The 23,101-nt window shown below is 37.3% G+C and overlaps 2 protein-coding genes across 5 annotated transcripts; one reads left to right on the top strand and one right to left on the bottom strand.

Moving 5' to 3' along the window:
- The first annotated feature begins 2,359 nt into the window (after positions 1–2,359).
- On the top strand, positions 2,360–16,040 carry LOC135663346 (serine/threonine-protein phosphatase PP2A-2 catalytic subunit-like). The gene is made up of 11 exons (XM_065176813.1): positions 2,360–2,675; positions 4,141–4,197; positions 5,579–5,662; positions 5,813–5,884; positions 10,392–10,463; positions 10,654–10,694; positions 13,643–13,709; positions 14,408–14,599; positions 14,682–14,771; positions 14,857–14,964; positions 15,525–16,040. Exons 1-11 carry the CDS (start codon positions 2,580–2,582, stop codon positions 15,588–15,590), a joined length of 945 nt encoding a protein of 314 aa, XP_065032885.1. The 5' UTR covers positions 2,360–2,579; the 3' UTR covers positions 15,591–16,040.
- Positions 16,041–16,599: 559 nt separating this feature from the next.
- LOC135584994 (constitutive photomorphogenesis protein 10-like) lies at positions 16,600–22,719 on the bottom strand. Of its 4 annotated transcripts, none has more exons than XM_065176823.1 (4): positions 22,407–22,708; positions 20,680–20,753; positions 17,057–17,204; positions 16,600–16,910 (listed from the first exon to the last, which is right to left on the bottom strand). In XM_065176823.1, the coding sequence occupies exons 1-4, from the start codon at positions 22,657–22,659 to the stop codon at positions 16,888–16,890; spliced, it is 498 nt and encodes a 165-aa protein (XP_065032895.1). In that variant the 5' UTR covers positions 22,660–22,708; the 3' UTR covers positions 16,600–16,887. The 4 variants fall into 4 exon arrangements, with proteins under 4 accessions (XP_065032895.1, XP_065032886.1, XP_065032889.1 ...); XM_065176814.1 differs by having other exon boundaries at positions 16,600–16,942; positions 22,407–22,707; XM_065176817.1 differs by having other exon boundaries at positions 16,600–16,939; positions 22,407–22,707.
- Positions 22,720–23,101: the final 382 nt, after the last annotated feature.

Genomic DNA, 23,101 nt, shown 5'->3' with positions numbered 1-23,101 from the left:
CACTAGTGTCAACGCTAACAGTTGTCTGACCGCCTCTAACAATGGTAAGGTTTGCTCTCGTTATGACGCCACCCGCCTCCATAAGGAGCGCATCATTGACCTCATCGTCACCCAAGCTACGCTAATACGGATGGTGGTGGTCACTCTCTATCCCCCCACTCCTTCACTATCTTATTCTCATGAGAGCAGTGTCCTAGAATCCCCAAATCCCTCTCTCACTCTGCTGCTGTGGTTGAGGATGCCTTTGTCCACCCCCTCCCTTCCCGAATCCGCTCCCACTCAGAACTTTTCACCATGCACAAGAAGCATTCTGTCGCCCTCCTCTGACCCATTTGTGACGACACTTGCCCTCTACTCCATTGGCCTCCTGCATGACGATGATGACGTGGATGAGCTTCGGTTAGTGCTCGATGTCACGCCAAAGAGGGTGGTGTCCATCGTGCTGGAGGCCATTGAAGCAATTGGGTTGATAACAGACACCACCCTCTATGGCACGATGTCCATCGTGTGAGAGTAAGCCTTCGCGCAACTAGTGTTGCCCTCCGACGGGATGTAGAGGACCAAGTCCCTAGGCACTTGGACCATGTACCTCTCCGATTGTTGCATGGGTTTGGGGAGGATGCGAAGAAGCGAGGGCTCTTCGAAGGGTCCAGTATCAGTCTGCTAGTAGGTTTCGATTGCACATGGTGATGCGATCAACCATAATCACTGTTTCCTAGTAGGTAGTTGAGTGAGCTACAGAATGAACAATGATGAAATGATTCGTTGATTACACGATGAAGAACAATAATAGATCATTGTTTTTATTTTTTATTTTTTCCATCATCAATTTCTCATGAATGCATTGGAGATGGAGGAAGAAGAAATCAATGAATTTTAATTTACACCCTATGTGGCGTGGCATTGGGCACTAACAAGAGCTCGTCTACGTCATCATCATCATAATATGGGAGGCCATTGGAGTAGAGGCCGAACACAGCCATGAATGGGTTGGGGGTGGCGATGAAGTACTTCTTGCGCGTGGTGGAGAGTTCTAAGTGGGAGCAAACCGGGAGAGAGAGGCGGAGGAAGGGGTGTGCAGAGGCATCCTTAGCTGCAAATGGGTGGGGGAGGGATTTGGGGATTTCAAGGTGCTGCTCCTAAGAGAATAAGAGGGTAGAAGAGCGGGGGATGGGGAGCAGCAATCACCATCTACATTGGCGAGGGGGTGAGCGATGATGAGGCATGCGACGTGTTCCTTGTGGAGGCAGGTGGTATCGCGGTGAGAGCAGACTTTATTGTCATTAGAGGCAGCTAGGCAACTGCATCGGCGTTGACGCTCGCAATGCCATCGTCCGTCGTTGAACGTTAAAATTATCTTTTTATCCGCCAGTAAAACTGACATCCTTAGTACAAATAAATCTAGATATTTCATTTTCGTAACTATAAAGAAACCAATATAACTTTTTAAGGTATAGGAATTGAAACATTAAAGGTAACTAACCAGGGGTAATATGTAGTTAACTACTAAGACATTTTCTCTTTGAGCCGCTCGTTTACTTGTAAAGGAATCCACTTGTGAGACTATCTGTTTTGACAAATATAAAAAGGATAAAACAAGAGTACAATGATACTCGCATCATTTGACATTATCAGACACAAACGCTAGCGTAAGTTTTATAGATAAGAGTAGAGAATATATCTTTGCCCTATTTAAGAACTAGTTCATATATTAGCATCCGATCAAACAATTAAAACCAAATCTGTTCATGGATGCCAAATAAAGGACAAAATTAGGTCAAATCTACCGATGAATAAAAAGAGCAAAATACACCAAATCTGATGACTAAGTTTGTTGCACATTATTGATATTTTATACTTAACTATTTTGTTAACATGTATCCGCATCCTACCATTCAATCACCACATATTTGTTCATGGATGATAAACAAAGGTCGAAATAACTTTTTTTATAGTAGAAACATCCATGAATCTAAGAATTTTATGATCTTACCATTCATTGTTAACAAAAAGAACAATGTCTCGTACTGATGCAATTTTGATCTTAATGTCTAATTAATTCAGGTGAGATGATTGTAAGGGGAGAAGCTCCAGTAGATCATCAAGCGTACATGTCACTGATGGTAAAATTGTAAATATTGCAATGCGCATCTCTTCAGCAATGTCCTTCCGAGCAGCCTACGCGATAATTAACCATCCAAAGACAAGACCCACCCGACAAACGTTTAAGAATCCACCACTGAAATTTTGCCACCGCATAACATAACTCTAATGCTGCTTGAGTCCATACAGCTAATCCCTTGACAATTCCGGGAACACAGTTTTAGTACTCCAACCCTCTCCCCGACACGATTAAATGGACGAAGGATCGATTGATTTCCTCCTCTTTTAATTCACTCTTCTTCCCCTACTTTTTCTTTTTGGCTCTTCCGCCATTTCTCGCCTTCGAGGGAAGGAAAGATTTCTGTAAGGGAAAGGAGGGAAAGGGAGGGCCTTGGAACCGGGAGGCGACGAAGAAATCTAGGGTTAGGGTTTTTTTCGCGTCCCGTGGCGTCCCGCGGGCTGCAGAGGAGAGGAAGATGAGCGCAAACGCGTTGCCGGCGCCCAGCCGCCATGGGAACCTCGACGAGCAGATCGAGCAGCTCATGCAGTGCAAGCCGCTCTCCGAGCAGGAGGTTGTTCTTTCTCGACGTATCCGATCGCTGTGCGATTGTGTTTAAACGCTTATTTTATGGGCGGTTGCTGTTTGATCCTGGTTATGGTGGTCGAATCCCCGTGGATCTCGACGGATCAGGGTCGGTTGATGTGTTTTCTGTTAGAAAGTTAGGGACTTAGTGTACGATCTAGGAATACTAGTTTTGCAAAGAAATAGGTAGTATTTCCGAGGAATTTAGGCCTTTTCTCTGTGGACATTTGGTTACCTATGCTGGATCTGATCAAAGTTATTTTTCCTTTGTAGACGCCTAACGATTTATACGAGAGACATATGGTTGATCTGTTGGGATAATGTATTTTATTCAGTTATTATTTTGTTGTTCAGTTGCAAGGTATAAGGAAATTTAAGATTGTTAAATGTGAGAAATGATATCGAGTTAATTGGTTTATGTCTCACATAATTTATAGTGCTTCGTTCATTGTCATAATTCATGCAATAAAGACTCTGATTGGTAAGGTTTTTTGGCTTTAATAATGTTTTTAAAGATAGAAAACTGTTCAGAATGAGGTTTTGTAAAAGGAAATGCATACTAATGAATTGGAAGAAACATATATCTACAGATAGAGAACTCATGCCTATATGCAATAGATGGGCACACCTGTATAAGGCTACAGATAAATGAGCATGCTAATTCTTATATGTAATTTCAAATTATTAATTGGAAATAAAGCAAAGATGGCATTCTTGCTGCATTGGTTACTCAAGGATTATGGAGAGTTGGCATCTCTTACATGAACCTGAAATGCGGACGTGGGTGGTGATGGCTAAGACGCTTGCCTTAGTTTTGTGATGACCCATGGATTAGCAAAGATAGGTAAGATTAGATCAATCTTTCTACAAAAAACTAAGCATCAACTTTTATGTTCTAGACCATCAATGTGTTGATTTTTTTGCATCTTCCAAACTTTTGATCAACTGCTTGAGTCTGGCAGGAACTTGTCTAAATTGAGAACCAAGTTTATTTTCCTTTTCCTTTTTCTTTTGTCTTCCCTTACCTTCTTGATTGTGACCCTTCAGAAGTCATGCTGTTTTTTACATCCCAAAATATTTTAAGATTACAGGATGGACTGTTTTCCTAGTTCACTGAACTTCTTCCTGCTCCCTGCACTTTAGATGTGCATGTAAATACATCAAAATTGTGGTCCCTGGCTTGCAATGGCCATAAGAAAGTTTTTTGTTAAATTTGTTATATGCATTTCTAATTGTCTATTTTGTCTGTTGTGGAAGCAAATTTCTTGTATCTATTATTGTCCCTTGTGGCTAACACTTAAGAATAATTGTATAAATATGTAAGACAAATTTGTTTCAGTTTTGTACATTACACATCTGATTATGACTTCTGCATTTTTTTATGAGTTATTGGTAGAATTGTGGTTTTGATCATGAACTTTGTCTCGAGATCTAATAATAATATTGTCATATAGGTTAGGGTTTTGTGTGAGAAGGCCAAAGAGGTATTGATGGAAGAAAGCAATGTTCAGGTAAGACATACTTATTGACCAATTTTATATTGATCACAGGATTTCTTGTTTCTATAAATTTCTGGATAAAAGGAGTCTGAGCACTTTGCCTGTTGGCTGGCTGTGGCAGGACCTTCAACTTTCATGATAGCTTCTTAAGATACGGTTCGGGTTTGTTCAGTTGTTATGACAGTAAAAGTATCTGATTTTTTAGCTTGCTGAATGCTGATGAATTATGGTTAAGGGTCAAAGAATTTAAATTAGCCTTTTTGTTCCTTTATTACATCCCTTTCTGAAAGAAATGTACTTTTAGTGTGTTCAAATGCTTCATCATTTAATATTTTAGAAAGTGGCAGCTCTAAATTTTCCACCTTTTTTTTTTCCTTTCAGATGCTTTCAAGTTCATAATCCTGATTTTAGCTTCAAATATTTTGGCTGCCTTGTTTTTCACAATTATCTGCTAAAATAAGTTGATTTTAAGATCTTTCGGTTCAAAGTTCTCTTAACTTATTTGGAGCTAATAATTAGGCATTTCTTGCCTATATTAATGGGAGTCCGTGCGTTATTCTTCTTTAATCTGTGATTATTTTTAATTCCTGTCACATCGGGTACTTTTGCTGTTTTGATTTGGTTTCTTTATAATGTTTGCTAGACACTGGCTACCATAATATTATTTGGTTTTGTGATACATATAACCTTATTTTGTTGAATGTCTTGTTCATCTACTTTGAAGAAGTAAACTGGTGGTCTAGCACATGCGGATCCCGCCAATATGGGATTTGGGAAAGGTCTTTGTTCATAAGCTTAACATTACAAGAAAATAAGTTTTTTTGTGACTTGAATTTTTGAATGTGCTCCACTAAGACTTACCCTATATTTTATTGGAAGAAGTCTTGGAATTAAATTTATCATTTTTTCATTACGCTTCAACCTAACTAGAAATAAAAATAAACATTGTAGACTTTTGTAAGAAACAAGTTCCCTAGTTTCACTGAACCATCATCTAATTATATGGTGGAAACATTTGCTTGCCTTTAGTACATTTTGGGAGGCCTACATTCAATCTGTTGTCTCATAGGTACCGCACAAGGTTGCAAACCTATAAGTAGCCCTGATCAATGTAAAGATTTGTGAGGGCAGTCAACTGCTGCTAGCAGATCTCTGTTATAATTCAATTATGAAGGTTATTTTCAAGCATGCGATTTGAACCCATCAGACATGCTCGATAGTGATTTCCTCTCGATCATCAACTTGTATGCCTTTAAGTTTTGCTTTTCATGTGATTGCTTTTGTTTCTGGTAGCTTCTGATCTATAAATAGGTGCATCTTCCCATTCTTACACTGATGAAATAGATGAATAATTTTTGGGCCAGGTTAACGGACGTAATTTACTTCATTGCAGCCTGTGAAGAGTCCTGTGACGATATGTGGTGACATTCATGGGCAATTTCATGATCTTGCAGAACTGTTTCGAATTGGAGGGAAGGTACTACATTTTGTTAGCTGCTCTGCTTGTATGTACCTCTATTATTTTTAAATATGATGAAACTATGTGATTTAGGTATCTGGATAGATAGTACAAGTTGTGCTTCTAAATCTAGCTGTGGGATTGATGATACCTTTCTATTGTTGATAGTGTCCAGATACAAATTACTTATTTATGGGCGATTATGTAGATCGTGGATACTATTCTGTTGAAACTGTTACGGTAAGAAAATTTCTCCTTTCTTATTTTGCTGTCAACTATAGACTATACTATTTGTTATGCTGTTATTGCAAGTAATATTTGAATTCATTACATATCTGGGGTACTGACTTTAATAGACAAAAATTGTGCCATTTTCTTATTAGAATGCATGACTACACTGCTTCCAGGGCAGGAAGCTTTTTCTTTCAAACCTAGCATAGACAACCTGTTCTGATTTTATTAAGATGTTGGATACGTTGTTTTATCAAAAGCAATTTTTGTTTGTAATCATGGAGAATGCTTGTAAGCATACACTTATATGATGCATGCTTACATATATGTGCTTTGCTTGTCAGCAAGTGTTCTTGGTTGCCTTCTGTAAGTTCTTTGGCATTTATGCCTCTGATACATGTTGCTTCCTGCAGCAAAGAAGTAAAATTTGCTTGACTTCTGTCTTCAATAAAACTTTGGAGCAAGGTTTTAAATACAGGTTCAATCTTGATTTTGATAAGTTGTTGGATCAGTATGGTATCTAAACACCGGATGGTATACTACCATGTATCACTTGATCTCATGAAATAAGACTATTGACCGTTACTGAGCTATATTGTATGGTACTGGTCCTTGGTCGGAGAAACCATGCTTTGGATTTTTGTTGGTTACGTCATAGATGCATTTCTAGATATAATGTGAAAACCTTCTTAATTCATATATTCAGGATTAGGCACTTAAGGTCATTGTCATTGGTAGATATAATCCTAAGCATTCGTCTCGGTAAGATATATTCTGTGAATTGTAAACAAGAACACTAAAGAAATGATTTCCGCTACATTTCCATGTACATTGCACATGTGGAGATATTGCTAGCTTTAATTGCAAGTTAAAAGTAGGTATTATCAAGGATCTCCCTTCCATTGAAATGCCTTTGGCTGCTAGCACTAGGCACTGCTGTTGGTAAGGTATGTAGAATAGCCATGTTGGCATGGGTATGTCTGAGGATAATAAAGTGTAAAGAAAAGCAACTAGGAGAAAGAAAGAAAAGGAGAGAAAAATGGGAAAAATACCTTGTTTAGTTGGACTATTTCAAAGTCTCAATCTCCTCTGACCAAAAGGAATACAGTGAGTCAGTGACTATTTGAGGGTCGTGACATGGTTTGATTTAGACACCTTGCCTTGATTAAAACCATGGGCCCAGCATAAGGCAAGTTTATTGAACTTATGTCCTTTATCTTAGCCAAGCAAGTTGATCGGGCTAAAGTATGAACATGTTCATCAAGTTGTAAAAAGCAAAATTTTACCTATTTGATGTGTCACTTCCATGTCAGTATAGTATGTAGCTATTGACATGGAGTGGTAAACAAATTTTCAAGTACCTTGTGCTACTACCCATAACTTTCCATGTGGTTTTTCTTGAAATATCTCATTGCATAAAATTTCCTTTGTTCCAATTATGCATTGGATATATAGATGACCGCGTTCATAAAGTTTTTTCAAACTAGCTGTCAACCTATGCATTGCACAGGATTCATGCTACAGTGACATGAAAGATTAATTGATCAATGTCAGTTTCTAGAATTTTGATTATTTTCTCAATAGTTCTTCTGGAGATAATAGAGGGTCAAGTTGATTTATGTTCTTTATATTGATTTATAGTATTACTTGTATTGACTTTGTAGCATTCATCATGGTACTAAGAGCTTTCTAATTGTTATTCTGTGAATGGCAATTAACTTTCTAATAGTTATTTTATGATTAACAATCACTAGGAGTATACATACTGTAGTGAGAGGTTCTCAATACATTAAAAAAACAAATGGGTGCACAGTGTTTATGGATGAATATCAAATTGACTTCAGGGCATTAATTAGGACTTTGTAGCATTAATTTGTGAACTAAGAACATGGTATTACATTTGTTAAATGTAAATATTTCACAAAATATGAAACAATATTTTGTTTGTAAGAAGTGATCAGTTAGATATTGTTGGTGCGCTCGTGAATGTTAACATTTTCTTTTTCTCCCAAACAGATCATCAGCATCTTCCTTGTGTGTTTATAGGGCAAGAAGGAACCTCGGACCTTTTTGGTCTCTTGTTAGTGTCACTGCCAATGCTCCTTGTAAATGATGAGGTGTTCTTCAGTGGAGGATGAAGGGAGTTGAAGCTGGAATTAGCCTCATGGGAAGTTGTAGCTATGGGCTGTAATTATTTTTGAGTCAAAGGAGATGGGATCTCGATTGCAATATAGTGGATTTAACTAGAAATCGATAATATACAAATGTTATTTCAGGTATTGAAATATCATGGATTATTTTCTAACTCCAAAAATTCTGTTATGGGCTGAAATAAGGTATGTATAGCAAAGCATATGCTTCAATACTGTGTCAATGATAATATTCGAGCAATGTACTGACAAGAGGATGGGGTATGCTGTGTTCCAGATAATTGCAAATTGTGTGCTCAACATTTGGCTGAAATTGCAGCTTAAGAGGCACTTCAGGAGTGCTATAAATTAGAAACTATAGAGTATTAACTTAGGAAATACAACTTAGTGTAAAGGAAATTATATTACTAACAACCCATGGTTAGATCAAGTAGTTATGAACTTCTCAATTGTAAGTCAACAGACTTTTTAGTCTGTTAAGATATGAAGGCCTACATTTTAATATAGTACATGCTGATGAAATGGTTCTATATCTTGTAATCAAATTAGTCCTGAGTTAACATTAATTTATCATATACTTATTATCAGTTCATTATGCTCATATTATTAATATAGTTGTGCATATACATGACAAATATACTGGTAACCTGGAGTCTAATTAAAAAAATGTATTGCTTGTCTTAGGAGGTTAAAACTTTATAATAATAGACTTTACTATTCTTTCTCATGAATTTGTAAAGAGGCACTCTCATTTGGTCTTTATTTAAGAAGATAAAAAACTTAAGAAATACCATTAAACCATCAGTTATATCAACCCATAAAAAAATTAAGTTTTTTTATACGGTTGTGATATACGGTTATGAGTAGTAAAGAAAAAATATCTCTTGTTTTGTTTCACTTTGAAATAGTTTAATCTGTTTCTTTATTGATTTTTCAAGTTAATATTAAGTCCTCTTGTTATTTGTTGGTTGTCTTCCCATCTATTTCAGGATATTGGTGCTGATGATATGGTTATAAATTTATTTGCTCTTGTTGGAAGTATGTCTTATGGTTGATAGGGGCATTTGTGATTATTTTGCTTAGATGTCAGTCAAGTACAGGACTTTGATCAGGACCAAGGTTTTAAAATTCAAGCTGTGTGCAGATTTTACCCATCCTTTGACAAAAAAACCAAAGTTTTAATGGTCAAAAGAGTAAACATAATATAGATATTTTTTACAATATACAAAGAGATTCATGTCCATATATGTATATACGTGTGCAAAGACTTTTAAAATACAAACAGAAGATGATAAGCAGTCCATGATGTGCATCATTAGATGGCATAGAAACTTCTTATTCAATTCAGTTACTTCGGAAATACAAGTTTTTTGCATTCCTTATTAGCTTTAGAAGGTTTTTACAATCTACTCTCCATGCAATATTGTAGATGCTGCAAGTGTTCTATTTCTGTTGTGCATGTATGCTATGTAGTGTCAAAATACGTGCCTCATAGGAACTACTGAATGTTGTGATATACCTGTTGCCATTTCCAAGTTTAGTATTTGATAAAAGGCATCACTTGTTTCTTTTATTGTGTGGGACAGCTATGTCTAACTTATGTTGTTTAGCATGTAGAAAACATGTTAAAAAAACTTTAATGCTATTGACTTGAAATAGGTGGATGCTAGTGTTGTAGAGATCTATTAATTTTTAGGTTGATTTTCTTCTTTTTTTAATACTGGTACGTGTCCCAACATGGAATAAATGTTCATGTTTGATGATGCCATTGTTCCATTACTGGCATTCCTAATATACATCATTTAGTTGCTTCGCCTCAGGTATATCTACATGCTACTCTATATAATCCTAATCATCGATTTGCATGACATGGTGATCAATGGTACCTCTCTGTGGCGTTACTTTTGTGTCTGTACATGCATTTATGTACTTGAATTGCTCTATGTTTGCCACTTTATTTTTAACCTTGAATGGTGTGGCTGGCAAAGTTAAATGGTAATATCATATTGAAACAAGATATTGTTTTCTTGTGAAGTTCTAGAAATTTGTGGTTCGAGGCAATTTATCTACTGACCTTGCTCTTGAACATATGGTTGACCTTGTGCTGGGACCATGGTATAAGCTAAGTTTTTCATGAGGATAGAATCCCAGAAATTTGAATTTTATCTTCAAAGTTCTCTGATAAGCTATATTCATTTTATGCCATCTGAGTTGAATGTTACAGTGTGCCATGTTTCTAAGTGTTGAACTCAAATGAATAAAATTTTCTAATTGGGATGCACATCTTTGCTTCTGTTAGAACATTCTGTTTATTTGTTTATGTAACTTTACATCCTTGTATATAACATGTTGATTGGTATGACCAGCTTTTGGTGGCCCTCAAGGTGCGATATCCTCAGCGAATCACTATTCTTAGAGGAAATCATGAGAGTCGTCAGGTACATGTCATTTCTTTCTTATTTTTGCTGACATTATTGGGTCTATATTTTTGTAGCTTGATATATTTTTTTGTAATGAACCAAATCAAATTGACTGCACTGGAGATTAGATATATCAGCATATCTTTTTTTTTGTCTTACTTTTTTTTCCTTATAGATCTAAACTAAATACTATTGCATCACATTGCAGATTACACAAGTTTATGGATTTTATGATGAATGCTTAAGAAAGTAAGTTCTCACCTTTTGTGGAACCAATTGTTCATCTTCCTAACTAATACACTATTTTTTGCTCACTTTTATCAGGATCATCGATACATTTTTTTTTCCTTTCGGTAACTCTGTACCAGAATTCATAGTTTAAAGTTTAAACATGTTTATATGTGAAGAATGCGCATATGGAAAATGTAGTTTTTTCAATATAACTAGTGTATGTGTTTGTTCTATTTTCGACATCAAAATGGATTGAACCAACTAAAACTGATGGTTTATATGTGATGGTTAGTTGGTTCAATCGAACCAACTAAAACTGCTATAAGTGACAACCGAACCCTAACCCACGCCGTTGCTGCTCCCGATCCCGCTGCTCGTCGCTGTCGCCGCTTGCAAATGCTGCCGCTGTCGCCACTGTTGCTGCTCGCAAACGCTGCCGCTGTCGCCGCTCGCGCCTCCCGCTGCTCGCCGCTCTTGCTCTTGCTCCCGCTCCTGCTTCTTGCCGCTGCCGCTGTCGTCGTTGCCGTTGTCGCCGCTCGTCGCTGCCGTTGTTGTCGCTCGTCACTGCCGCTGCCTCCTTACACTCCGCTGCCACTGCTGCTTCCTCTTTTCTCAGTCAGTAGGCTCAGCACCCCCTTACACTTCTTCTCCTTCTGTTAACAGTATACAGTATACTGTTAACAATATACTGTATACTGTTAATATTGTTAGGTTTATTTGAAATTATTAATTTTCAATACTGTTAATAGATTTTCTTAATTTAATAGCATAATTTAATTTAAAATTTTAAATAATTATATTTATTAATTATATTATATATTTTTATATTTTAGCGTCTCGCTTCGCTCGGGCGAGCGCTTAGCGCCTTCGGCGTTTTTGGACCTTGGCGCTTTTTGGCGCCTAGCGCTTTTTAAATCACTGATCCTACCACGTCCTCTCCTCAAGATACACATGCCACCTCTTCTCCCCTTCCTTGGCATTGTCTTCTTGCACCGCCTTCTGCTCCTCTTCCTCATCTGCTTTCTCTTCTTCCAGTTCGAGCCATGCTTGTCAGATTAGGATTTGCCAACACATGGTATGTGTGGCCTGGTTTGGTACCAGAGCAAGATCTAGAACCTTGACATCAATAATCCTGCTCATTGCCACAGGACTAAATGATAAGCCCAAGAGCCATCTTAAAGGAGATCAGCTACATGAATATGTGCCAACTAGCATTCACATTTAGAAAAGTAGGTTTTAAAGCAATAAGAGCATCAAATAACCAATTGTCCTACCCGACATTAGCATTAGCTCCACAACCTATATATTTGAGCAAGCCAGACGTCAGCTTCTCCATCGTTTGGAATTTGAATAAAAGTTCTTCAACACCAGCTGGGTTTGGGGGGAGTCCTGCAATTCCATGGGGAACAAAGCTCCATGTTTAGCAATCACCCTATTGGTCTGTAGACCAGTCACCAACCAACCGTCCAGCTGTATCTAGTGGTCCTATGGTAGGAACATGCTAGATTTACTCTGCTCAGTGCATGCCTGGACCTATTTAAACAAATGGTTTCTTTTAAAAGATTCAAAAGGCTGATTTTTATTATTGATAAATGATCCTTGTTTTTATCTGTAATTTATAAAGAGTAGATACAAGTGAACTGTAGTCAACATTTTTTTGGTCTAGTTCCATTCACTCTAAATGCATGCCATTGTATGAAAAATGATACTGCCTCCTTCTGTGTGACATGTTTTTAGTTTCTTCCATGTGGTACTATACTGACGGAGAACAAGGATTAAAATAACAGAGTTCTTCTGATGACGGAGGCATTTTTATTCTTTTTAGTCTTTATATTGTGCTTTTATGGAAATACACAATTTCCAGCTGTTAGAGTAATGCTATTTACTGCAGCTGTTATGATTGATGTTATTATCGTGCAAGGTTGATATCTCTTCAACATGGTATGTGCGTGATATGCAGTACCATATTTCCTAACATTTTTCCTTCAAAAACAATTTTATAAACTTTTAAATGGGCCAATTATAATTATAATTATATTTTAGTAGTTTACTGCAAAGTGCAGTCATGTAGTTATATTCTTGTTCTACAAGCACAGTATATGTCACCAGGTTTATCAATACTTCCATGACATCTTTAAGCACAGTATAGGTCACAGGTGCTTCATGCTGTGTCCCAGAATTGGTTGTTTTCCCTTAGGAGTAAAGACTGAAGATTGTTGACTGAAGAATTGAGAATTGCTTTGCCTAGGAGACAAGTAAACTATATTAACTGATAACTGCTAGGCCTGATACGGGGCTATGCTGTTTGCATTCTGCTATACTTATTTGTTGATACTTGTTCTGTAGTAAGTGTCAGCACGTGCAGATAGTGCTGCTGTGAAGCCATAGGCTTGAGGACTTTTAGAGCAAGAGCGTGGTGCAGGAACACATTAAAAGTTTTGTAAGTGCATCAATAGTTTCCAGATGCCAACTCTTGATGCTGTTGGCATTTTCACCACTGACCAGTTTATATGCTATAATTTATGGGACTTCGTTTAGTGTAATGACAATAATTGGATATGTCAGTCATATAAACTGTTGTTGGACCAATGAATATAACATAGCAAATTGGTCATTAATTGTGGGAATGGATATACAACTATAACACCCCCCAGTTTTAAGGCAAGAGTAGAGTTGCTTTAGAAGGGGTTAGTATGGTTAAGGTCTCATTGATCCAATCATAGTCAAGCTAGTGGAGCATCTATCTGTATGCAACTTGTATATGGTGATTTTAGTACCAAATTCATCATTGTCATGGAATCTTTGCGAGTTTTGTTTTCTCGAAGTAGAACCATGATGCATCTTGATCTGCAACCTTAATGTACTTCTAAATCAGGAGAAATCAATTTAATCCTGTTCTGGTTTTTACATGTAATTGTATTAACTATCTGTTCCTTACAATATTTTCCTGCATTATTTAATTGCAGATATGGTAATGCAAATGTATGGAAGATCTTTACAGATTTGTTTGATTACTTCCCCTTGACAGCACTGGTTTGTACTTGAACTATTCCTATTAGCTCCTGGCAATGGATATTTATTCTGGATGCCACTATCATGCAGTTTTCTGCTAAATTTTCGGTTTGATTTGGATGTGCAACAACTCTAAGCTAATACTAGAACCCTTTTTTTTTTTATGATTTATTCCTGGTGTTGGAAAAAACTGTATTTAATCAACATGTTCCAATGACTTCTTTGTATATGATGTCAACATGTGGATTTGTCGCAGCTTTGTGTGTTGAAAAGTGCTTCCTAAGAAATGGTTGATATGGGTTGGAAGCTTGTTTTAATCTTTTTGTTGAAATTGTTCTGAACATTTAATGCCAACTGAGATAAATTATCACAAGTATTGATGGACGTATATATACTGTTTTGTATGTCATTTTTTCTTCTGTTATGATGGTTAATTTACCTCAAGTTACTGATACAAGGTGTTTTATCAATTAAATTCATGTTGGTTTTCTTGTTGATGCTAGGAGTTCCATTAGTTCTCCATTGCAGAAAATCAGTCTGCATAAGGGTTGATTTTATAATGTGAATGTGTGCAATGATTTTCATGAGTATCTGAGTTTTCCCTGTATGGTCCGAGTATTTATGCCTCGATGCATATTAGCTGGTGATGATTTCTTGATCGTCGAGTCATTACTCATGAAATTGACTGACTTGAATATCTTTTTTCACTGTCTGCGTAGGTTGAATCGGAAATATTTTGCCTTCATGGTGGATTGTCTCCATCTATTGAAACTCTTGATAACATCCGTAACTTTGATCGTGTTCAAGAGGTTCCACATGAGGGGCCTATGTGTGACCTTTTATGGTCTGATCCTGATGACAGATGTGGTTGGGGTATTTCTCCTCGGGGTGCAGGATATACCTTTGGCCAAGTATAATGCAAGACCTTTTCTTTCTTTGTGGTTGCAATGTCCTGTCTTTGCATTAAGCAGCTTCAGGTAATTGTATTTTCAGGATATATCAGAGCAGTTCAACCATACCAATAACCTTAAGCTGATAGCCAGAGCACATCAATTAGTCATGGAAGGATACAACTGGGGACATGTAACTAATTTTTTTATTATGTTGTTTTTGCATTGACTTCTTGGAAGTTCAATGACTGAATTGATAATTCAATTGCCTAAAACAGGACCAAAAGGTAGTTACTATATTTAGTGCTCCAAATTATTGCTACCGGTGTGGGAATATGGCCTCCATCTTGGAAGTTGATGACTGCAAGGGGCATACTTTCATCCAGGTAGATCTTTCTCTCTCTCTATATATATTTATGTATTGTGTGACAAAATGCTTGTGTATGTGTATGTTTGTACATGTTTACTTTGTATGTATTTGATATTTAATGGTTACTCGTATCAATATTGTGCCGGAATGGGCATGTAGGTGAATCAAGGATCCATAACGTAGAACCAAATGGGTTACTAAGCTTTGTAAAAGAAAGTCTTTAGTTGCCTTTGTGCCTGGTCAGACAGTGAACACTATTAATCAAATCCTAGTTGTGGGCTTAGGCTTATGTAAGGTCCCATGATGATTTCCAACAATGTCTTTTGGGAAAATGTTAAATTTAGAGTTGTGTTTAGGCGAAACTTCCTACACCTGACATGCACCACCAAGCAGGTGTCTGCAGGGTGAGTTCTATTTCATGTGCGTGTTTCCCATATCAGTGCAGCATGGTTCTTTGCTTTTGTGAAGTTCTAACAATTCAATCAAAACCTTGTATTTCTTCTGGCAACTCCGGCTGTCTTTGTGGATGGAAACTATTTAGGATTGACCTCTTGTTGATTGGTGTTTCTGTTGCAGTTTGAGCCAGCCCCCAGAAGAGGAGAGCCGGATGTGACTCGCAGAACTCCCGATTACTTTCTGTGAGTCAGCGAATGTGAGGGCTAGGTTCATGGCTTTTTCACAGCAAGTGCTTCTCGCCAAAAGTGGGGCTGTGATTGTGGACATTTCCAATCCTAGGATCAGTTTTTACTCCAAGCTGCCTGAGTTCCGTTGGTTTGGAAGGAATAGATGTATAATGATGTTGAAAGCTGTACATCTCACGTCATTCAACTGTAACAGGGTTTGTTGGAGGCGGTGAGGCCTATGGTTCAGCTTCGGCAGCAGCGTGTATCGTTTCTGATGGACTGTCTTTCCTTTTGTCCTTTTTTTTTTTCTGGTTATTCTTTCGTTTGCTTTTTCTCCGCTTATGGAGGAGAGGGAATTTACGCCCAAGTGTTGTTTTTAGGGAATGGATAGATTCAGTTGGATCTTTCTCGATTTGTTCAACTTAAGACTTCTCTATATTAGTGTTTGGATCTTTCTCGATTTGTTCAACTTAAGACTTCTCTATATTAGTGTTTGCTGCTCTAAGATCAGTTTGTTTGCCTACTTGATTCATTTCAGCCATAGTTTATTTACTAGTCGTTTTGAGGTGAGCATTCTTGGCTGTAGCAACCCCAGTTGATCATGAATCGGAGAGTAGACTCTTTTGCCTAAACCTGTAGGCTCTCACTAAAGCTCGGCCCAAGTTCGCTCGACCATCATCTTTCAATGCCATGTAGGTGGTTTCTTTGCCACCGCTTTCGAGGTAAAAGGATTTGGAAGTGGAATAATCAAGCATCAACTCAATTTGGCAGGTCGCACGTCTTTTATTTTTTTTTGATTTTTATCACACTATTCTTTTTTTTTGGTATATGGCACATTTGAACTATGTTTTTGTGCATATAGAGTGTTTGATACATGAACTGATGAATATGGATTATAATACAACAAAGATGTAACGTTTGAAGTAAAGTTGGATACATGAATCTTTCTTTTGTCGTTGAATCTCACCTATCACATGAACTGTTCGAAGAAAGTTAGATTGTTGCATACCATCTGAAACCGGTAAAAATAATCAACGAAACGACTCATTTGTCTCCATTTACATGGAATTACAAGTGAGACATGTAAGATTCCAATTCGATAAATTCTTCACGTGTTGTGGGCACCAAATTAATACTACATACAAGTGTCTCTCTACAAACTGGTTTCTTGTGTGGGTTGTAATCTCTATATATACAACCAACCTTCTACGAAACTCAACGTATAGTTACTATTTACATGATGCCATCACATCATATTTAGCTCATGTTCTTATCTGGCGAAACGTCTAGTCCACTCTGCTGCAATCTCATCATGTTTAGCTCTGTCCGTCAAGTATAACTGCGTAATGCCGGCGATCTCTGGGTTATCTGCTGTGGGGAAGAAAGAGGAGAACAAGGAACAGAAATGATGAAAAGATGCTAATATATCATGCCGTTTCCAACTAAGCCCTTGATGAACTAGCAAACAAATGACGTATGACGTACAGGGAACCGGATTTGTGATGATTGATCTGATGGCGAGTAAAACCTTCGAGATTGTCATGGCTGGACTCCACGCATCCTTCAAGATGTCTAGGTTCAGATCGCCAACCGAATCAACATTGCAGTGGTAAATCCGAGTTTTAAATGTTACCTGAAGCCAAATTGATCATGAGTGTGATTCATCAGATAGATAGCTAGCCTTACTGATGCTTACGATAATCACAGTCAAGAATAAATGGACAATCTAAAGGCTCACAAGCAGTTTCAGCCACCCTCGATCAAACTACAAGATATATTACGATAGAACTTTTCTGGTATTTACCTGTTTTGCAATATATATACCATTTAAAGGTTTTGATATAAGATATATCAAACGCAATATATCTGTCCATTTAACATTCCAAAATTGTCATAGATAACAGAAACAAAAAACCAAAATGGCATATGTGACAGGATTCTCAAGCAGTTTATTACATCTATTTCTTGCGCCAATGAAGCATTTACAGAAATCTCGAATACAATTGAAGAGACCAATTTTAAGGAATATCAAATGCTGTTTTGAGGCTATTACTATATATATTTTGTATAACATGTGTGGTGCACAACACACATTGGTTGTGATTGGCATCAATTTCCCTTGTATGAGAACATTACAGTTTTTTTGAGCAGCATGAAAAGACAACAAACACGAAGACAAAGAGGGTAAAGAAGCTGAGGCACGATGAAGCTACAATTAAAAGGAAAATTGCAATATATAAAATTATATCTGACCAAATATTAAATGCATGCATATTTGTTTGATACTAATGTTATCAGTAGACTGTCAATTTAATGAAATACCCTCACCTTATTTCCCCACTTCTATTTCCTCCATTTTCTTCTCTCTCCTCCCCACCCTTGTCTTCTTCAATTCACTGTCCTCTCTTCCCTTAGCTACTGCTGTTGCTGGCCACAACAACCTGCGAGGGGCTGCCGCTAGTCTCAATAAACCTGTGAGGGGTCGTTGCATCACTGCAGGAAGCAGTAAGCCGCACCACTGCTGGCAGCAGTAGGCTTACGAAGGGGCCACTGCTGCAGCTGTTGGCTCTAGTCACTCCTGTGAGCTTCTGCCAAATGGCAGCAAGATGCATCAAGGGTAGAAAGTGAGGGTATCTGTGTTATCATCTTCCCTTGATCATTTACTTTAGAGTGGGGGCAATATTCTCCACTAAGTTCTCTATTTGCATATTTCATGAAGGAAGAGAGAAAAACAAAATTACCTATAAAACATAAAAGAGCCCTCATCCCCCTTCCTTAATCTATCTTGCCTTTAAAATAAAAAGAAGTGTTATGAGAACCCCTAATCATCCCTTTCAAAAAAAATTTCCATGCCACCTAAGTTTTTTAATATGCTAGTTTTATGTAGTGATGCTTGCTAGTGAATGATCAATTCTGTTCTTGTGAATCTTTTGTTTTTATTTTTTAGTTTTATTGGGATGGAATTGTATAGATGCCGAGAGACTTTTCCATCAGCCATTGGGTCATGCTTAAAAGTGTATGATTGATGCTGTTTCATAGGTCAGCCAGATCATTATTTCAAATTGGAGACTACTTCTTAAGAGATCAACATATGGATCTAGAGTTATCCATTTCATCAACTAAACAAATGAAGTTAAATCAGATTTCTGAGTACTAGTTTGCATATAATTATACTACAATCTACTCACTTTACATGCTTAAATGAATAAATTGCCAAATTTGCAAGGCCCCAGTGTTAGCATGGCACCAGGATATAATCCAGCTATTCTATTGCACACTTAAGACTTCATCAGCACAGTACAAAGCTTTAATTTCTGCCTCAACATGGACGTAAGAGTTCTAATTTCAATGAAGGCGGTGATTTCATCCACAACTTTTTTGTTGATATTGACATAAGAGTTTTGATTTCATTAAAGACAGTGGTTTCAACCACAACCTTTTTTAATGAATACCAACAAAACTATGTCAAAGTTTATTGGTATATACTGGATCAAACCTGAACCAGCACATGGACCACTTAATTTGGGATGGTCCATATGAGATACAGGGCGGTGATTGTCCTGACTCATGGGATTCTCCTCCTCCTACTTCTCTCCTCCCCTTTTCTTCTTGATTACCTCCTCCTCATCTCCTCCTTCTCCTACTCTAACTATAATGACCTGTTTTATTATTATTGTCACGACCAACAAACTGATTAATTACCCTGATTGGTTTTAAACCAGGTGGGTCAAGATACTTAATCCAAAATTTTGGAAAGTAAGCTCATCTAGATACAATCACAATCATCCTCCTACTTCCAATGTGGACTGAATCATTCCTCGCATAAAAGCATGACTTGATTGACTCATGGTCCATAATCAATCCCAAGTGCCTAAAGACCAACTCATCTAGATGCAAACCCTAAGGGGGTAGCTTGGTGGCTGCATGTTGGGATGTGCCTTAAGCCTCGTCCACGAGTAGCTCTTTCTTAGTTGGATTTCTCATCATGCCTATCACCAAGTTCTGATGAACAGACAAATGTATTAACTTAGTGAGCTTAAAGCCACATAATCCAAATTATTTAAACCCAAGCTAATAGTAGTAGACTCATCTACCCCTATCCCTATGTACAATTAGATTTATCCTTTTATTTGCAATGTAGGACTAAACCGGGGTGTCAATCATCTAAGCAACGTAGTTGTCAAACAATGTCTGATTTTAATTTATTTTCTACTTAATTAACAAATAAATAGAGGTAGAAAGTGCGATTTATTTTATGAGTATTAATCATCTCTCCACAGATTCACCTATTCAATATACCAATGGAATCCTAGCATACATTTGTTGTAGAAATATTCATAATATCTTCTCAATTATTTTTCTCTATCGTGGTCTAGATAACCTCCTTAGGTTGGTCTTACTAATGAGGTACAAGAAAATGTCAAGCACAAAACATGACAAGGGGAAGATGCATGGACCAATGGACCTAGGCATATGAAGCTGACTGTATAAGGGTGCTCACTAATTTATGTTAGATTTGAATGGATCTCTGCAAATAACGACATAGCACCCTTTTAAGCTTATGCTTCAAACAAACAAAAAATGAGAAAAAAAAGTATAATAAAGAAATACTTGTGCCCAAGTTGTGATACTTGGATACACTATCTACAATAGGTTGCAAGAATGAAGAGGCATGGTATTCTCATCGTGATACTGGCAAATAAAGCTATTTTTAAAAAAACCTACTTAAAGATGTTGCGCTTAGATGTACATCATCTTTGGCCTATTCAATTTACTCATTTCTCCAAAGCTTTCGATTTGCTTTCCAATAGCAGGAAAACTGAGGAAGATATTGGGAAAGACAACGTCTAGCATATCATAGGGCAGGTAAATTGACCTTGCCAATATAAAACTATCTCTAACAGGTGAGTACATTAATATAATGTTGGACAGTTAAGAAACAACGTATATAAAAAGTAAAAGGAAATGAGGAATCTAAATGATGATGCAATATGATTGAATGAAATAATACAATGTTGTAGCTAGAAAGTCTAGTATAATAATATTAAGCATAAACTAACAAAAGCACAACAATTTGATGTCTTTTTATTTAGTCCAATTTCACATACCTTTGGGGGTTTGAATGGATAGTCACATGGAAAGACAATGTCAAGAAAAAATATGCCATCTTCATATGGGGTTCCTGAAATAATAACAAAAGTTGGTAACTACCAAGGGTTCCAGGCAAATGGATCCTTTAGGTACTTATCATTCGTATGAAAATCTATTCTAAATATTGATAGATAAAAAAACATATGTGGTAGGCATCGAGGATTAAACTTCGTGGTGAAAATATATATGTAATCTTTGAAGAGAAAATATAATACAGCTCATTAATGATGAAAAGAATCAACACATGATATCTTTTAGCACAGGGATTAGAAATCCTAGGACTATTACCATAATGGGAATCCAAGTTCCAACAAGATTATTCCATTTTGCATGCCTACATTTTTGAAATCCCAAGTTGAGATTTTTTAAATTTCAGTCTACATTTTATGTTTCGTAGGAGATTTCATGTATATTTTATGTCTATCTGAAATTTACCAGTCCTTTCAACTGTTTGGAATTTTTTAGCTACCCAATTGAAATGGGAGAGAAGAGTGTTTGACTGAGATTCTCATATATCAAAGGAAATCCCCATGGAATCACCATACCAACCAGAACTCTTAGAAACTACGTTTACAGTGAGCTGTAGAATTGTTCCCAATATTGCAGGATAGATATGACATGCATCCTAGCTATGGCATATTTGATTCACGGCAGCAATTAGAAAAACTTAAAAACCTTACTAAAAGCCCCTTAAGCATATGTAAGTAGAAAAACGGTTAGAGCATATTAGGTATACTGGGTTAAAGTTCATGTTTAGATCAGTTCTGTTCATGGCCAAACTAAAAATCTTGATAGTTCCAAACTAAAAGTCGCTATACTAAAACTGGAGGATAGAGTGTGACTAACGAGTCAAATGATCACATAATATCTAGACCATCTTGAAGTTGCTGATCAAGTTGCTAGACAGTAGGAAGTGAGATCATTATGGAAAAGAGCCTACATGATGAAAATCGCAAGAAGAAAAGGGCATGGGAGTCCAATGTCGTACATGTGGATGCTTAAATGAGTGAGGTCGCCAGACTGAGTTGAAGCAACAAATGGGAAAGATTATACCTTGGAACTCCAATAAATATATTTATAGGTGCACAAAGGCTATTCGACTGTTGGGGTAGCCCCTGACTAGTTTTGGTAAGACCATGTTCTTACCAGAATCTAGGAAAGATGCTTAGGTACTAATATGAGAAAGGACAAAATAGTCTTCCTCCTCTTCTCCACCTTTTCTCGTCCTCCCCTTTTCTCTCCCTCTTTCTGTTTGGTGGAGAAACACATGAAACGTTGTTCATGACAAGCATATCCCTTAATATATCAAGTGTACATGTTACAAGAATGTTCACTTTCCAAGGTCCAAAACAACAAGGGGCAGGAATTAATCACCCCAAATCTCAAGCAGCAAGGGGCATATGCCCCGAGAAACCATTACCTTAAGAAAAAGTCTTATTAAGCGCCTGCTTATGAGAATGTTCTCATTAATCATGAATGAAACCAGAGGGGCTGCAAGTGCAAACAACAGCCCCCTTCTTGCAGCAATTTTTAGGTCAGCTTAAATCAAGAAACCATTGCTAACCGTAAATTCAGAGAACACAAAGTATCTGCCTCTCTAAGAAGCAATTAGAACAACATGATGAGAGCGTAAGGGTTTATGGTGGTGATGAACATGATAAAGAGAGGAAGAGTTTAGCTAGACCTTGGGGGCCGATTATGGTGGAGACCCAGTGGTAGAGGTTGTCGCCCTTGGGGCCGGCGGAGCAGTCGGCAGGCGGATCGGCATTGAGCTCCAGCATCTCCTTCTTGATCCTCTTCCCAGACGACGACACCGACGTGGCCGACAGCCAGCCCCGTACTCCCACACCCCCTACGCCGCCGCCACCGCCGCCGCCGATCCCTCCTCCGCCTCCGCCAGCGCCGGGCGGAAGGCTGCCAGTCGAAGTGGAAGACATGATCGTCTCTGCTCACCGTTGTTTCGTGCCCATCACCGTGATGAATGTTATCAAGCCTTTCGGATGGATGGACGGCTGAGATGCCAGATTTAGATGGATAGAGCGTGAGATGGAGCGTTGACGAGAGCGACTCCCCTCGATATTTAGAAATGACATTTATTCAGTGTTCTCTTTTTCTTTTGCTATTTCCATGTTTATTTTGCTGATTTAATTTAGATTAAAATATCTATAAATCGAGTTTGGAATAAAAATAGGCCAAAAGTTACTATTATATATATATATAATATATATATATATATATATATATATATATATATATATATATATATATATATATATATATATATATATATATATATATATATATATATATATATATATATATATATATATATATATACACACACACACACACACAAAACATAACTTTGTGATAAATATG

Source organism: Musa acuminata, chromosome BXJ1-4 (genome assembly GCF_036884655.1).
Source record: "Musa acuminata AAA Group cultivar baxijiao chromosome BXJ1-4, Cavendish_Baxijiao_AAA, whole genome shotgun sequence".
Classification (NCBI taxonomy): Eukaryota; Viridiplantae; Streptophyta; class Magnoliopsida; order Zingiberales; family Musaceae; genus Musa; species Musa acuminata.
The sequence above is the reverse complement of the archived record's forward strand: the minus strand, read 5'-3'. Positions and strand labels throughout refer to the sequence as shown.

Coding starts and splice junctions, on each gene's coding strand:
- LOC135584994 (XM_065176814.1), bottom strand. CDS start 22,659: ATGTCTTCCACTTCGACTGGCAGCCTTCCGCCCGGCGCTGGCGGAGGC. Junction 20,754..22,406: donor CACCATAATCGGCCCCCAAG/GTCTAGCTAAAC, acceptor TTATTATTTCAG/GAACCCCATATGAAGATGGC. Junction 16,943..17,056: donor CATCACAAATCCGGTTCCCT/GTACGTCATACG, acceptor TCTTCCCCACAG/CAGATAACCCAGAGATCGCC.
- LOC135663346 (XM_065176813.1), top strand. CDS start 2,580: ATGAGCGCAAACGCGTTGCCGGCGCCCAGCCGCCATGGGAACCTCGAC. Junction 14,600..14,681: donor CAGGATATACCTTTGGCCAA/GTATAATGCAAG, acceptor TTGTATTTTCAG/GATATATCAGAGCAGTTCAA. Junction 14,965..15,524: donor AGGGGCATACTTTCATCCAG/GTAGATCTTTCT, acceptor TTTCTGTTGCAG/TTTGAGCCAGCCCCCAGAAG.